Below are 18054 nucleotides of genomic sequence, written 5' to 3'. Positions count from 1 at the left end.
TTTGTTCAGATTGCAACTGAAAGGTCTCCGAGGTCGAAATTTGTTCTTAATGTCCTTCATGATATCAGAAATGTGTTGCAGTAACTCGATAGTCCTCACGCTGATTAAGTCTGGTTGAACTGACAATTCGATTTGCCGATGATCATGCGCAGAGACAAGTTCTCGTGTCAAGTAGGTGGGAAAGGCAAGAGATTACGGGAGATGTTGTGCATTTTCACAGGCTTGAAGAGACGTCATGCGCAGGACACGTGTACCGTGGATGCCTGATGGTTACCTGAGGTCGGAAGCTGCAACTCGTAAAAAGCTCGCCAGGTGATGTTTAGCAAAGGCCAAACACATCGTTCTTTTCAAAAAGCATGGGAATGTAATTTCTATTGAAATCACAGAATATTCAAAAGCGACAGTTATTCCACAAGATGGATTTCTAAACTAAGAGAACCCGCTATAGACTAATGCCTGATGATCAACTCCTTATAACGAAAGGATTCGTCTGATAAGCGTAACCACTGATCATTCAAACTTAAACCTGGTGGGAGTACCGCAGTAACCAGATATGAAAAACTCCGCGGCCTGTTATGTATGCTTAGAGCGAATAACTTAAGAGTAATCAATGTCTACAGTATCGTCCTTTGCTCCAGGATAAGATGTCTTGAACTCATTAATATAGATCGAGTAAGCCAATCCCGAACAGTTTCTTCTGAAAGCGTGCACAAATGTCAGACGCGTAATTTTTGTGGTTCTCAGACATGAAAGTGAAAAGTAAACATACATACATACATACATACATACATACATACATACATACATACATACATACATACATACACACATAGGCCTACATAGGTACGTACGTATGCACATATGGATTCAGGGACGGACGGAAGGACACGTACATGTTGGTACGCACGTACCGAGACAAAGCTACATGCCAATACGACAAGTGAAATACTCGTATATATTGGTATAAATTGTAAGCATTAGATACCTCTCGATACCGACGGGAAATTGCACAATGGGAGATTAAGCCTGCGAAGAATCTACGAAATCTTGTCGTGTCAAGCCAAAGGATATATCTACTTCTCTTTAATTATTGTCAGTCTGATCCACGGATGGTGAAATGGATCTGTTATAATTAGACCTACACGATCCAGGTCACCGCGTAGAGATAAATTTCATTGAACACAGTCATCTTCCGCCCATCGATCTACATCGTCGAGAAAACGCTCACAGTTCGAGCCGCTCGTACTCGGTCAGCGACCTTTTGCTCCGCCGTGAAATTTGTCAAGCCTTGAGACCAACCAGCAAACCAAACCCCAAACCTTTTTTAAATGCACAATACGCAAGTCATCGCGCGGTCGACTTTATCAGTTGCGAAGGCATGAAATTGCCATTCTGCATAAAACTATTTCGACCGTTATGACATTTTTTTATTCTTCCACTTGGAAATCGCCTAGCGATACGATAGTTTTGAATATAGCCGACCCTGAAAACGTTATCCAACGCCAGTAGGATATAAATGACTGCTCAACATGGTGCGGTGACAGATATCTGTCATTTCAACAAGTAAAAATAGAAATTTCACACTGTCATTTAATTTAGTGTTCAACGCTTACACAGGAGAGCGCCATGGATATAGCAGTCATCGTGTCGTTGTACTAATTAATAGAAGCAGTATGAGCCTAGAATATGCTCTAGGACTCAGCCATAGAGGGAGGTGTGTGTGTGTGTGTGTGTGTGTGTGTGTGTGTGTATACACAGTAGAAGCGTCTATGATATATGTATTTTGCATACATACATACATACATACATACATACATACATACATACATACATACATACATACATACATACATACATACAACATACATACATACATAACATACATACATATTGCATACATACATACATACATACATACATACATACATACATACATACATACATACATACATACATGAAGTGAACAAGTCAATTGTGGCCGTGTGATGTACGAGTTTGTGAGCAATCGGGCGAGCAAATGGAACGAGAGAGAGAGAGAGAGAGAGAGAGAGAGGAGGGGGCCGGGGATCATCCTCTTGTGAAATTTATCGTTCCTTAACCGTTATAGCGAGGGCTAGTACACAGACTGCATAAGTGTAAAGTTGATCTTAGACGAGAATAGAGGGTTACTTTAAGACCGTATTAACTCAATAAACCCTTTCGTATATAAATGAAAATCTAGAAATCGATAGCAATCGTGACCCGAACGCCTTCATACATACGTCATCAGCGTGTCTAAAATAGAAGTATATTAATTTCAGCCGATAAATTATCCGCATCTCGTGTGTTGCTACTGACGTATCGCATTAGGCATTAGCTCAAGATTTCTTTAATTAATTAGACCCAATAATTCATATTTTTACTCAGAAAAACGACCACACAAAATGTACCCCAGGGCGTCGACTTTTTTTGCAGTTATACTTTTCTTCAAGGAACGGAATCTAGCAACGTATTCTTGCTTCCCTGGGGCCATATTTACATCTTTCTTTGCAGACTCCTATTTTTTCTCTTATTGCATAATATATGTCACCTGCCGTCAATCCTGGATCAATATTTATCGTCGCTAGCGTGGATGAAGCGCGCCAAGGGAACGCTCGAACAAACGATCTGCATGTTGCGTATCATGCACACCGTTGAAAATAGGGTAGACAATTTTAGTTTTTTTTTCCTTTTGCATGTATTTATATATCGTGTGAAAATGAGCAAACCTTTATCAGACTAACTAGTCCCTGTGTCAGAAGTTCCCGAGAATCTATTGTCCATCGATCGCCATAATTGCAGTCATTTTTTTCTTAAACTGTCAATGCAGTGCGCTATTTTTCAGGACATGTATTCAAAAATCCAAAGTAATTATGTCATTCCACATTGTAGTTTAATTTTAAATACAAACATGTACCAGAGTTCATTTTTCTCTTTGAAAGAAAATTTGTCTCGTATGTCAGTGTGTATGTATGTATGTATGTATGTATGTATGTATGTATGTATGTATGTATGTATGTATGTATGTATGTATGTATGTATGTATGTATGTATGTATGTATGTATGTATGTATGTATGTATGTAAGCATACATATATGCGTGCGTGCATGCATGTACGTATGTATGTATGTAGACACACATGTATGTATCTGTCACTCTTATATCTGGCTGTCATTCAAGACTTTAGCTCTCCCAGCATAATGAATACCCAATAGACCCTAACTCACGGTCATTACCGGTCTAATGAGCAACGATCCAAGGGTTCTGATAAACCACGACTGTAGTGCCGCTAATGTGTTGATTCGGGTCACCGCTCGATACACAGAATAGATAATGAAAAAGTAAGCGGCCCCAGCCCTTGCCTAGTCTTATTCTCGATGGTTCTGCTTTGATTGACATTAAGTGCTTGACAAGTGCTTAATGTGGCTTGATAAGACGCTGCAGTGTAAGTTCATTTACGTAGTTTCTTCAGCTGTCGGCTCAAGAGACATTTAATGTTAGGATTTAATGATCGTGGCATCCGGTATGATCAAGAATTTTTGATATATGGATTCAAGTCTGTAGAATGTGAGCGTATGGATGATTGTATGTAAATCATATTTATTTAGTGTTTGCAAAATATAGGTATCAACCTATAATACATATGATCACGTCACACAGATACAGACACACATAGAAAAATGTGTGTATATATATATATATATATATATATATATATATATATATATATATATATATATATATATATATATATATATATATATAGGATAAAGCCCGAGTACGAGGGCTCTTCTGGTATATAAAGTCCAACCCATCGATAAAATTTCGAGGCCGCAGGCCGAGACATTTTATCGTAGGGTTGGAACTTATATACCAGAAGAGCCCGAGTACGAGGGTTTTATCCGACTTAAAAACTATCGCCCTAACTGATATATTTTCGTTTTCAATTTGTTTACGTCCCCTTTGTCAATGTAACATGTTTAGGATATGAATTAAAACTTTTATTTGTGAAATAGCCTTCCAATGTAATGGAACATCCTATAAATGCCCTAGGGCACATTATATAAATGCCCTAGGGCACAGTAGATTTTGTGTTGCAGCTGGATTCCGCTGCGTTACCAAATTTGAATATTAAAACGTACAAGATGTCTACAGAATATGACATGTTCACTTTTGATTGGACAGTACTTTACTACGGCGCTGTCATTCGTTTCTGGAATTTGGTGACCAAGGCTTTACGAGTAGATAAAACACCCTGAATTGAGCCACTCTGATTGGTCAATCAACAGTAGATAGTTTTTAAATATATATATATATCACGCTCTGCTTTCCGCATCGAGCACTGTAATTTCCCATTAGGACATTTGTATACTTCGATATATATATATATAATATATATATATATATATTATATATATATATATATATAAACACATACATGTATATATACATATAATTAATGTATATATTATATTTACAGATATATGTAATTTTCATTATATATGTGTGCTTGTTTACATTCATATATGTGTGTGTTTATACACATATGTGAGTGAAAACACTTCTCTCTCTCTCTCTCTCTCTCTCTCTCTCTCTCTCTCTCTCTCTATATATATATATATAGATATATAATATAATAGGGATATAATACTAGTAATATATGTTATAATGAAAATACATTTACTGTAGAGTAGCGGCTTCGATATGCGACTGGCATTGTGTCTTCTTTTCACGGTTTTACGCAATCTAAAACCCTCCAGTCTATTTGCTAAAAACGTGATGAGTTGCTCAAGTGGACACGGCACTCTCCCGCTGTCTAGTTGCAGGTGTTAGTATCAATTACTCGATGAAGTATTTCTTTTCAAGCTCATACCATAATTCATCGTCCCAGCACTGTCCCCGTCATTCCTACAGGCTAGGTGCAACCAGTAATCTAGAAACCGGAAATTTGACCTTTTTTACCACCAGCATCGTGACATGAATGAATAATGTTTAAAAACAAAACAAACAGCGTATCTGAACATATAATATCTCGTAACGTTTAAGAATATATTTAAGGAGGAGATCTATATTATTTCAGTGGTGAAATATTTTTTAAACGTATTTTACACCCAAAATCATACATTTTCTACTAAGCTATATGAACGTTTTTGTTGTGCAAGAATATTGTGTCTTGGTGAGCAGGTTTGTTTGTTTCCTGAACACTCGTTCTTTCCTCGGATTAAACTAAACTCAATTCTCTCTGTGTGTCTATGCCTCTCTCTATCTCTCTTTGTCTGTCTCTCCCCCCCCCCTGAAAAACAAACAAACACGGGCTCCCTAAATTTTCAAAGGACGTCATATATATTTTTACATTCCGGTTTGCAAAAGTCACTTCACCGATTCCATCGTCATTCTATGCAGAGCATGTACTTCATTGATCGCAAACCGAGAGTCCTGTATCGATCAAAGTCTCGCCTCTCTGCGATGTCCATCGATCGATACTCGGGATTCTAGCTCAGTAAACGCCAAATTAAAGCTAATTGGTCTTGTCTTTTTTGGTTTTTACCGGTGACTGGGATCGCCATCGACTTACCGCGGCCGTCAAACTCCCTCTCCCGATTATCATTTCACGCACACTCGGCGACCCGAGGCGCTAAGCGTATGTTGCATCAGTCAATATTGACGCGTCGGTTTAAATTCGTTGCCTCATGTAGAAACAGATGACGGTTTAATCCTTCCAAGGTCTGATAGCTATATATTGAAACCAGCTTCACTGCGTCACAATACGTGGCAAAAATATAAAATACGAGCGCTGAGTAGATATGTAAGAGCTAATAAAATACAGTCATTTCCAATTGCTTAAATAATTAATCCATTCCAATTAATTGCACGTCCTTGAACAGAGAGACACAGAGAGAGACGCATATATGTATATATGTATATATATATATATATATATATATATATATATATATATATATATATATATATATATATATATAATGACACAAATTACTTCAAGTAAAAAGTAATGATATCTGTAACTCATTACTTTGTAATTGAAGTAATTTATGTTATTATTTATAACGCTCTGCTTTAGCATCGACCGCTGTAATTTCCCACGAGGACATATGTTTACTTCGAGATATATATATATATATATATATATATATATATATATATATATATATATGATAGATATGCATGTTTGTATGCATATATGTATACGTATAAATAAACAAGCGAACGAACATACATTCATACGTGCATACATACATACATACATACATAACATATATACAGATGAAAGTACATGCGCACTGCACTCTCAGAGGCATCTGATCCCTGTCGTTTTTATGACTTACTAATGAGTCATTGTTCATACTTTGAGCTGTTGATCAATACTCGTTATTAGTATAAATGGATAGAACTGTGCCGCACTGCATGCATTAGATGCGGTACCGTGGCTGATTATATGATGACGCAATAAATGTGACAATATTGGTATTGGTCCACATTTACGTGTACATATGTTAGGCCATCATCTTTTCACTTGGATGGGAGACACGTGAAAATAATATGCCGCAAGATACGGTACAATCACGCTGCATAGATAAATATTTGTTGACCCGCATTTTTTACCGTGTATTGAAATATGACCGGATGGCTTTCAGAAATGAAAAGCGGGTCAGTTGTTGGCGTATCGTTCCAGTGTGACTGTTTGGGATGATTTTAAGTACATGTATGTCCCACTTTATTTCACGGATTATGGTACATGTCCTCGGCAATTACTTATAACTTAAAAAGTTCAACATTATTCTGCAGTGCACGCGACACGTGCGTGTAAATGCGCCGTTACACGGAATATTAGATGGACTAACAGGAAAGCCGTATGACAAGCTAATCTGGTTTGTTTGATAACAAGCAATAAATTAAATGTGTTTATCCCAGGCTGTCGTGTTTCTCAATGAACCTCGCGTACAGGTTGAAGTTGAAATGTGAAGTCGTGCGTGATGAACGATACAATTAATTCGTTTGTTCTGTTAATGAAGAGTCATTTTAGCTATATTTAGATACTCCGGTCTGAGCTGGGAAATTTGATAACATTTTTCATTTTTTTTCCAAATTAAATGCAGCGAACGTCATCTGGTTAGGAGTTTTATAGGACGCTTGTGTGTGATACATGTATTTTTTACCCAAAGCATTGATACTGAGGTGGTCACGTGTCTCGCAATTGCATCGACTGGAAGGTGTATTCGTGTCACATGTTTCGACACTCGTCTTCACCGATGTTTAATTTCTCACTTGCCGCGTCTGTGTAATTGAACCGAAGTCAGCATTAGTCAACAATATCCCCCGATCGGATTTCAAGCGTTTTGATACGAGACAATCGCATCTGTCTCAATTTGCAATCCCTTTTTGCCTAGTTCATGTGTGTGTATACACTTTGAGTTTGCTCCAGTCATTGAACCGGAAGCACTTCTAAGTCCATTCAACATAATTAGCTCCCATTACCCATACGTTCAGTATGTTTAGTCTGTCAGTCAGTCAGTCAGTCTGTCTGTCGTCTGTCTGTCTGTCTGTCTGTCTGTCTGTCTGTTTGTATGTATGTATGTATGTATGTATGTATGTATGTATGTATGTATGTATGTATGTATGTATGTATGTATGTATGTCTGTCTGTCTGTCTGTCTGTCTGTATGTATGTATGTATGTATGTATGTATGTATGTATATATGTATGTATGTATGTATGTATGCATGCATGCATACATGTATGTATGAGGGGTTGTATGAACTGGGCTCAAAGATCGAATTGGACCTATACGACCGATGTAAACACTGTATCAAATGTACATGTTTGTGATAATGTACGTTGTAAATTTTAAATGTCGCAGCTATGTTGACGTGATGCACCTAAATATCGTGCATGAAATACATTGTAAACGAGAAAGTCGCAAAGGCGCAATTCTGATTCATATACATATACTACCCATTAATACCAGTATGCAAGCTTCATGAATTAAATGACAAAATGCACCACAACCCGTTGAATTTAAGGAGCTGTCCAGCAGGGTTAGCGATGGACTCCGACCTACCAGCCGCTGTGTGAACCCATTTCTACGTAAAAGTTGATTTAGCAGGCAAGGCAGCGAGTGAAAGAACGTAATAGTGAGAGATAACAGCTTAAACGAAACCTGTATTCAAAAGCTTGGCCTTTTACACCTCAGCGGCTGCGTCGTCCATACAGTTGAAATCAATTCATTATTTCGAATTCATTTCAACAGAGTTTTGTCAGAACTCACAATCGCGGCGCGTGTGAATTCCAGTGAAAAAACCGATCAAGCTTGGTGTAATCCCCGCCCACACCGCTTCTTTTTAGTGCCGGAGTTGACAGAAAAACTGATATTGCGTTTTCATAATGTACCGCACATGGTTGATCATAGAATAATTCTGTTTCAAAAATATCCAGTGCTTTATTTATTCTTGCCTCCCGTAGAGATCCAGGGGCCATTCCGTCCTTTTGGATGTAATTTACAACAAAGAATATATAGATATATATATATATATGTGTGTGTGTGTGTGTAGGTTCATTATTGGAGAGAAGAGCCGAATTTCTATTTATAAGCATACTATTTAAAAACCAGTCGTGTTAGTAAGGTCATGGATATTATTAGAATTTTAAACACAGGTCTACTTAAGACCTTTCCCCAATAACCGCACTCTTTCATCACCCACGCTCCACGAAGCAATAAATTATGAAAGCTGATTCAGGGATAGTGGTTTAGAAAGCTTGGATGATCTCGCTATTGCTTGGAAGAAGATGGAAAATAGCTCAAATGTTCCGTAAAAGATTCACAATCATGTGTGGTAATGTTAATGATAATGCGTACGTTTTGGAGCGATTATTGTGGGGTGAATATTCATTATAGTTTTAAAAGGTACAGGGTCACGGTTTTCCAATGTATTCTTGTCAGTTATGTATCACCTGTTAAATCCGATATTGCTGAGAACTTGAAGACAGATATTTGGATTCTCAGTTTTTTTTCGATCCTTTTCCGACCTACCGGTTGTTGGGGCCCATTGTATAGCTCTTGGATACAGTAATGTTTTCATCGTCTCCGGCCATGTTGAATTCAAAATCAGTCAGTGCTGGGTAATTTGTTTCAGTAGAGCCAAAAATTGCCGGTGAACCCTGATTTTTACTCTTGATTTGGTAAGAGAATGGTTGCGAAGTTTATTGAGGAAAGTTTGAGTAAAAGTTAAGTCTTTCACTTTCGGGGCGCATACTGCCGTAAGTTGATTGACAAGAATGTACTTTCACACCGATAGAATATGTAATAATAGTCGTGACGTAATTTCTAATCCGTACCAGAAAATATATGATAATGAGCTACGCTACAGCTTGTGTTCCAAATCCTCGCTTATTATGTCTAGCAAGATCACACTGGCTCTGACCATATTATGTATAAATATTATCACCCGAGTCAATGGTTTATTCATAGACATTTTAACAACAGAATTACCAAAAAACCTATTTCAAAATGATAAATTATCAAAATTTCGAAACAAGCCATAGCCTGCAAGCTTCACCAAACTTTGGTCAACTAATGGCAGCAAAATTTAAGGGAGATTTACTTTTTGCTGAATTATTTTCTTGACCATACGTCCTTTTTTACAGGAGGGTTTTCTCCGTAACCCCACACGCACACTATTACTTTCTGACGTGTATTGTTACCTCTATTTAGCTTTTACTCTACCCGCCCTTATTTCGAGAACACAGTTCCTGCGACAAGTAGTTCGGCGACGCTAATTAAACCAAAATGGCGGACACAGTGAAGCTAAAAGGTGTCGGGGGAGATCATCCTCCCTCGAGTCTTGTGTCAGAAATTTGAGGCATGTCTGTCCGCAGGAAAGTCTGCATAACATGAGGCCCCTGTAATGGCGCCCTATCAAAGGGCTCTTATTGGCCCAGCCTATGAATTTTTACGAGGTGACCGTTATTACAATTTCACGCGACAAGACCTGAAAGGAAATTACCGTGCACTAAAAACACTCTCACTGGAAATCACCATTACCTTTGTTTTCAATCGTCGCAATTTGTTTAGCATGTTCAATAAAATTTTTACAGGAAACACATTTCGAAATTTGCTTAGCAACAGACGCTTATCCGCGTTCACAGTGTAACTTTGAAAGTGACTTTTTAAAGTAACGTTTATATCTGCTGGAAGGGGAAGGATAAAAATCGTTTATCGTCTTTCAATCCATTACATTTATAGGCCCAAGAAAATTGAACTCGGAGTTGCTACTTAATTTGATTTATTAACAAGTATATCTTTGTATTGCAGTTCATGTTGTACTCTTTACTGTACGGAGTGCAAAGTTTTGAAACAGTTTTCAATATTTTGAAAAGAGGGAGTAACAACGGGTATCGTCGCGTCGACAGAATATGTGATCGTGGTTACTTAAGCTCTTACTGTAACTTTTTTGTTTATTTTACGTTATTTTTGTGTTGTCTTTGTATTAAAGGAGCTTCTCTAGGTATTGAATGTCACAGTGCATCTAAAATAATATCGAAATCCCTTTATATTCAACCTATAAACATGACCTATAAGCCTATTCGATCGGGCTTATGCGCAGCTCATCGGAAGCTGTCATTCAACAGGGTTGCTAAATCTTACCGTTATAATTTACTAATACAAATAGACTCCCTAAGTTGCTGTGAATAGCGACAATCGACCAATCAGATATAACCTTTCAAGGACGCTGCACATCAGCAGACTTGTTCAATGTGTCTAGTGCAGTGTTATTATTGATAACGGAGATTCGCTCTAGGCCCATTTGTCAACAATAGCGTTGTGTATACACAGTGTGTTTCGTTTGCTAGGCTGAAATTTTGTATTTCAACATTCTTGAAGGAGAAGAAGAGAAAAAAGAGGGAAATACTTGTTTCTCGAACAAAAATAATGAAAACTATCAAAATTTACATCTACTGTCTCGTTATTGAAATTGTTCTACAGAGTAAATAATGTTAACGATAAACCGCATGTTCAAAAGATGCAATTTTTCCCTAGATAACGGAAGCTTATGTATGGACACGAAGACAGCATTGGAAGGGCGCCAATATGTGTTATTTTCACTTCTCCCAGATAAAAAAGCCGTGATTATATCAATCACGAAGGCAAATTCCCGACGGATTGAACGAAACGTACTAAAAACTTCACATAAATTGTAATTATTTTGCTTGAAAAAGCTGCTTCAAGCAATCCCATTATCCCTTACTAAAACCTGTTAAAAATATAATGAAAGAGATAATGCGAGGCAGTCTGGACGCTTTGAAAAGGAATCCAGCAAATGGAATGTGCCTCTTAGGTAACACATTCTTAGAGGAATAATCGATTGCCTTCGTGCAGTTCGTTCACAAATTAGACTCGGTTCTACTGAGGTTATCTCAGGTCTTGGCCACTTGAAACGTGTCATTCCTGTCGCTGCAAGCGGATCGAATCTGCTCTCCTTACTTGCCCTTTGTTCAAGAATTAACAAGAAATACCAAATATCATTCTTAAGTTTGTCCTTTTTATTCACAATTTCTCCGATATTATTTTTCTTGTTGATTTTCTATATCGCTGGTCACGACAGCATGTGTGTTACTGAAAATAACATCCCGCGCGCGATGTCGTCTGCCGCCGACAGAAATTTGAACAAATTTTGTCTGTTTCGCGCCTTTATTTAGTATCGCTTTTTGCGTACGTATGTATCCCTTGACGCGTCATTGACTGCCATAATTCCACTGAAATAAAATTGAATATATGAACAAAGAATAGTGGTCGTCAGTCCAAAGTATGAAATTTTTAAAGTCTTGTAAAAAAATTGGGCAAATATTTTTACCATAGGAACAGGCCTAGCAGCTCTGTGACGTCACTTGGTCCGTTTTCGAAGCCTGCTGCCATCGAAGTCGCCATGGAAACAGACTGTGGGACTATGGCTGTACAACCTGGTCGGGCACTCTCCATTCAAAAACAAGTATCACATAGAATACTTGCAGACGCTCTTGCTAACAGCCTGAGTTAAACGTCGCGATGAATTGCTACATTGAAGCGGAAAACAGGGATGTTTGGATTCGTAGTGATTTAAGAAAACAGCTTGTCAATCTCAGACTCAAACGTAATACGTGAAAACGCGCAGGATGTCTTGCAATGCCTTCTTCGCGGGTTTTCACTCGTGAAATCTTTATTCAGAATCTTTATATACTCTGCACCTATGCATCAACAAACTTGAATACTCGGGAATAATTTTATCTGCGAATTAGTAGCACCATGGAAAAGGTGCGGGTTTTTTCAAATGCAGGAACACGAAAACAATTTTTTCGGTCAAAATCCAAAAGCAGTGAGAAAGAGGAAAACACAAACTGTGATTCGTCTGTCAGAACTACATTCTGCAATGCCGTCGCAATCAATCATGAACGCTCAATATGTTTTACAACCTATTTGTTACCCTTATATTTTCCACATTTTTATTAAAGACATCTGTACAAGACGCTCGGGCAGATATATCTTGAAAATAGCGCAGATTTATCATCGAGCGTTCAAATGAAAGACCGGGGACACGTTTGACTCTGCGGAGAGGTCGCTATCCACCAGGCCAACCCCATGACTTAACGATATAGTTTATGCGAGTCGCGTACCGTCACGAGTTAAAGCTGGCAACAGCACAACACGCCGTCAGAGCTTGTTATCGTGTTCATTTGTGACCGATCTCTGTCGACATCCGCGCTTGTCAGCTTGTTTCTTTTTTCTCGAAATGAATTATTTCTAAATAATAAAAAGGCGGCAATCGATAAAAACACCCACGGTGTAATCATAATGATAGTCGCCATTGCTTGATACAGAACTCAGAGCTATATTTTAGCAAATATAAAAACCAGGCCGTTAAAATACGAGGGTAGGTTTTCCCAATGAAGTTAATGGCATATCCCTTTGGATACAAGTGCGCATGTGTAAAAAGTCTCTATCGCGTGAGACGAAAATAACATTCTGCAGCCTCATTTCCGTCCGTTTGCCGACATGTTTGTTTCTAATATTTAAGAATACCCATTTGCTATAAAATAAGTGTCAATAGCTGAAAGTGAAAACACAGTCTTTAAATTTCAATGTCTTTTTATCGCAAAAAGCATTTTACTGCTCTCCTATTTTTATTCACGAGTGTAACACGTCACTCGCGTCAAATTATAAATCAATCAATGGCAATTACATATGTATGTATGTATGTATGTATGTATGTATGTATGTATGTATGTATGTATGTATGTATGTATGTATGTATGTATGTATGTATGTATGTATTATGTTGTATGTATAGATGGATGGATGGATATGTGTAGTATATATGTCTGTTTGTCTGTCTGTATGTGTGGATGGATTGATGGATGAATGAATGGATAGATGGGTGGTTGGGTGGACGGATTGATTGATAGATAGATAAATGCATTGATGGATGGATGGATGGATGGATGGATGGAGGATGGATGGATGGATGAATGGATGGATGGATGGATGGATGGATGATGGATGGATGGATGGATGATGGATTCGTCTGGCTGAGTGGATGGATGGATGGATGGATGGAGGATGGATGGACGGACGGGACTGACGGACGGTTGGATGATGGGTGGATGGATGGATGAATGGATGGATGATGGATGGATGGATGGATGGATGGATTGATGGATGGGTGTATGGAAGGATGGATGGCCGGACCGAGGGATGGACAGACAGACAGTCATATGCGTAACACTCACACCCATGATGCATCTTCACGGTTGTTGGAATCTAACTAATCCCCAGGGGGTCGCCATCCAAATCGTCGGTGAAAGTAGCATGGTGTGCGATTCGGTGTCTCCGTTGCCCACTGCGTCACTAATCTTTCGAATGTATGTGGCAGGATTGTTGCCAACATGTTTGTTGTATTGAATTTCAAATAAATTCTATCGCGATTTCATTAATGCAATATTTGATATCATCATTCGTCACAGTTGATGCGGGGTATTTTTCACTAAAGAGAAAAGTCAAATACACTTGTCAATAACGCACCGTAGGGTTATCCGTGACCTGGATTTCGTCAACTTAGAACCTCGCCCACACAGCGGATATGATCATGCATGTTTCCGGAACAGATCTGTCGCGAAGGATTAGTGTTAATAATGATATTTCCACATGAGCCCGGAAGAACGAAAGTTATCCTGGCAGCAATTTTCAATCTGTCAACAATATCGCAGAGGTATACTGGATGGGGCCCATCTAGCGACCGTCCGCCCCCGCAGCATCTCGAGGCCGGTCTGGGATCGACACAGATTATCACTCCCCCCCCACCCTCCGTGCACGGCACTCTGCGCTATTTATTTAACATCTACCCATTTCATTTCTTTCGTCTCGGCATACTGTATAGGTCTGGTATTGCTGTGAAAAGGGACAATATCTGTAACCTCTGATAACATTTTCATCTGCTTCCTCGCAGAAAGCGAGCATGTGTTGCTTCGTTTCCCTAAACTGTGTTCAAACGCAAGGTGGTCAGCTTGTGATAGCGTCTACCGCCGCTGGTTTAGACTTGTGCCGTAGAGAGATGAATTTCATTTTATATCGAGCTGTCTGATGGATGTGAACATTATCTGTCACGCAAAAGCTTCCAGGTCGTCCGATTGACTCCACTATCAAGGAAGGTTCTTTGCTATTTCTCGATATTCAAGTGAGATGAATGTTTCAGTGATGAAATTAAATTGTTCATCTCTTAAATCTTCCTTACATTGGGCAAACATTCAAAAGCTTGGCGAAGAGAACGCTGGGTATTTTAAGTCCTGGGGATTGGTGTGAAATGCTGACAGTGCGAGATATTCCGGGCATGTTTCTTTAGTCTTGTATCTTTCAGGGAACTGCAAATAATTAACACATGTTTTTGCACACTTTCAACGGCCCAGCGAATTCAGAGGCAATAAAACATTCTATTTCGATGTGCCTGAGACGGTGAAGTCATAATCTTTTGCTCGCAATAGTAAATGTCAGTCCAGGGTATACGAACTTGCTAAGTACGTTCAGCGTGCGAGAATATCGCGGTAGCGGAAAGTTTTGCGTTCTTTCCTCAGAGAGAAAAAAACGGAGTTTTTGTACCGTGACAGAGATGCGCGCCCTCTGTTTTTGAATTTTAGAAAGTGGGGCAAGGCCTTTTTCGATTGTGTGCCTTTCGACTTAAGACATCGTGTGTGAACATTCCAGTAACCAAATTTCAGCATTTTGTCCCATGTATCAAAGTTTGTTTCTTGGTCTACTATTTGAAGACGGCGACATCGATGACGATAATGACGATAATGATGATGATGATGATGATAATGATGATGATGATGATGGGTGTCGATTATGATTCTAATGATCTTGATGATTACAACATAAAGAATGTAAGACGTTAGTTTAACCGTGGACATAGTACTATGTGCACTACTTCTATGGTTAACAGTCAGAAAAGTTTTATCAAAGTGACTTCTGAATGAAAACCGGAGACGAGTTCGATTCTGTAACACTTGTTTCGTTGAAACAAACATGAAAGACACAATACTGTAGGAGCAATCTTAGGTGTGGCTTTCAATTAAAACTTGGTAGAGTGGCCAGTCAGAAATGCAGATCTAAAATCATTATAAGGTTTCAGATGGAATTATAATTAGAGGATAAAATGAAAACTGAATGTACGCGTCACCAGCATGTTGATTACGTAATATTGAGATAACTCTTTAATTTTGCATAAATGATGACGCAAATGAACCATCTTCAAATTCAGTGATATAATGAATTGTCTGAGCCATCGCCCACGGCGACTGCCGGCTGTGAATATAATGCGACTTTGGGTACTTAGAGCTGAGGGACTGTGAATAGAAACATGAAGTGTTGATTCATGGCACAGATGATGGAGGAAGTCCTTCACACTGATGAAGCGCGCTTTTCAACCGTGAGTGATGAGTAAACATTACCAGTTGTTTCCATTCCGTAGGAACCGTATTGTCGTGTATGCTAGGAATCGATTCCAGCCTCCAGCTCTTTATAAATGCTGCCATACCCAGAGCGCATATGTTCCGCGCATGTTCAATCATGGCGAGCTTTGTCTACCTGCCGCGACTTTAATATTTTGTATTTACAGAATGTCCACAATATGCGAGTAGTAATGCTGGCTGGCGATTGCATAAAGCAGTTGTGTAATTATATTTTGTTTAAGGTTCGACGTCGCTCGAAGCGACCGACGATGTTTCTGGACGAAGACGACGTAATTTTATACAAATGTACTGTTTGTAGACAAACAAACAAGGCTGCGTGATAAACGAATGCGCATACTTTGCAGAACGAGATCAGTGATTGAACGATTTCATTTAGTATCTTAAATGACGAAATAGATGTCATCTGATGTTAGTTTTGTCTTTTTTTTTCCCAAATTGAGATCACATTCGGTACATGAAATTTTCGCACACAGTGTGCTGGTGAAAAATAATATCATCAGCCCAACTTTAACACTGAATCCGATCATAGAACCTGGCAACAGGGTCTATGGTAAGATAAATAATATGATATTATATGAATTATATCATACCAGTATATTGATGGCGCAAATACAGCGATCTGATTGGTTGAGACGCGAAAAGAACCGTGGTATATTCGCGATATACCACGGCTGGCAAACGCGCGAGCTTTCGCAAAGAGCAAAGTCCTTTTTGACGTTCCACGCCAGAATTTCAATATACTCTAATGATATAATAGCGATAAATCACACCCAGCGACGGTGTACCACTCAATTTTGACCAGTTCACTTCATATATGCACTCGCTATCGCTCGTGCATATATTTCGTAAACTGGTCAAAATCTCGTGGTATACCGTCGCTGGGGGTGCTTAAAAGTATCTATCAGAAATCTATGCAAATGAGTCAGTCTCAAGAAGTTCCAACCTCAGGCAGGGGCCAGTGGGCATTTATTTGGCGATCACGTCCATGTCTGATGGTGATTTTGGAATGGGACAGTTTCTTGAGCCACGGAAACACAAACGATTGTGCCTTTACTGTCCAAAACTGTGCAAAACTTACCAAAAACTGTTACCACGACTCAAGAAGTATAATCCCTTAAGTTTCTACCCGTCATTTTTTTTTAAGTTGTGAACCCTATATGACTCATTTATTATCACAAATATTCGTCTTCCATGAGTTGATTAGCATTTTATGTTCTATATCTTTAGTCGTTGAGTTTTGTTTATTATTTGCCACTGTACGATATTGTACGCCTTGCCGATAACCGCCAGGCATTGGTAGTAGAATCAACACACCCGAGACATAATTGCGACTCGGTATAATGATATTGCTGTAGATTTCACAGGCCCAAATTAGAAAAAAAATTAAACTAATCTCAAATCTAATTTCTGTGCATATGTGTTCACTATTTTGTTAAACAGCTTCCTACAAGGGTAAACCAGATTGACTGTTTTGAGAATAATGATATTGCTGTTGAAACCTTTAAAGCTTTTTTAAAGCTTGGAGACCATTGTGTGCCTTTCAGTTTTCAGTTCAAAATCTCTCAGTACAAACGCCTTTTGATGGACATTTCATGTAATTATTCCATTAGGACAATCCCTACGTTCCAATGGCTTTATTTCCACAAATGTGGTCGAATAGCCGCATTAACGCGTGTTCGTGTCCATTTTTTCTCGGTTACAGGTATCTATCTTCCATGGGATGTGCGTTTTGGCGGGAAATTGCAACGAACGACAGTTTTTGCACAATGGTGTATGTTGTCAGATGTGCAGACCCGGTGAGTGTGTTATCGATCGACGTCGCGTTTTCTTGTCAGAAAGTGGAGATAATCTCAAAACAAAACAGGAACTCGAGTATGTGCCACCCGACAGGCTCTAACCTTCACAATAGATATTTTTTTTCTCAATTTCTCCCTACTTTCCAAATTTGGTTTATTGCCTCCATTCCTTTTTATTGAGAAGAAAGAGTAACTTGGTCTAGTTAGCCGTCGGCAAAGTCAATA

General features: G+C 38.8%; 1 protein-coding gene across 2 annotated transcripts in view; it reads left to right on the top strand.

Moving 5' to 3' along the window:
- The window catches only part of LOC139137206 (tumor necrosis factor receptor superfamily member 16-like), a 53746-nt gene that overhangs the window by 6763 nt on the left and 28929 nt on the right, over positions 1-18054 (top strand). The window contains exons 1-2 of one of the 2 annotated variants that reach the window (XM_070705191.1): positions 15892-15990; positions 17736-17829. In XM_070705191.1, the coding sequence (XP_070561292.1) occupies positions 15937-15990; positions 17736-17829 (148 nt within the window). In that variant the 5' untranslated portion in view covers positions 15892-15936. Of the gene's footprint in view, positions 1-15891; positions 15991-17735; positions 17830-18054 lie in introns of those variants that run through there. The other variant, XM_070705192.1, reaches the window with a different exon arrangement.

Source organism: Ptychodera flava, chromosome 7 (assembly GCF_041260155.1).
Source record: "Ptychodera flava strain L36383 chromosome 7, AS_Pfla_20210202, whole genome shotgun sequence".
NCBI classification, from domain to species: domain Eukaryota; kingdom Metazoa; phylum Hemichordata; class Enteropneusta; family Ptychoderidae; genus Ptychodera; species Ptychodera flava.
The sequence above is the reverse complement of the archived record's forward strand: the minus strand, read 5'-3'. Positions and strand labels throughout refer to the sequence as shown.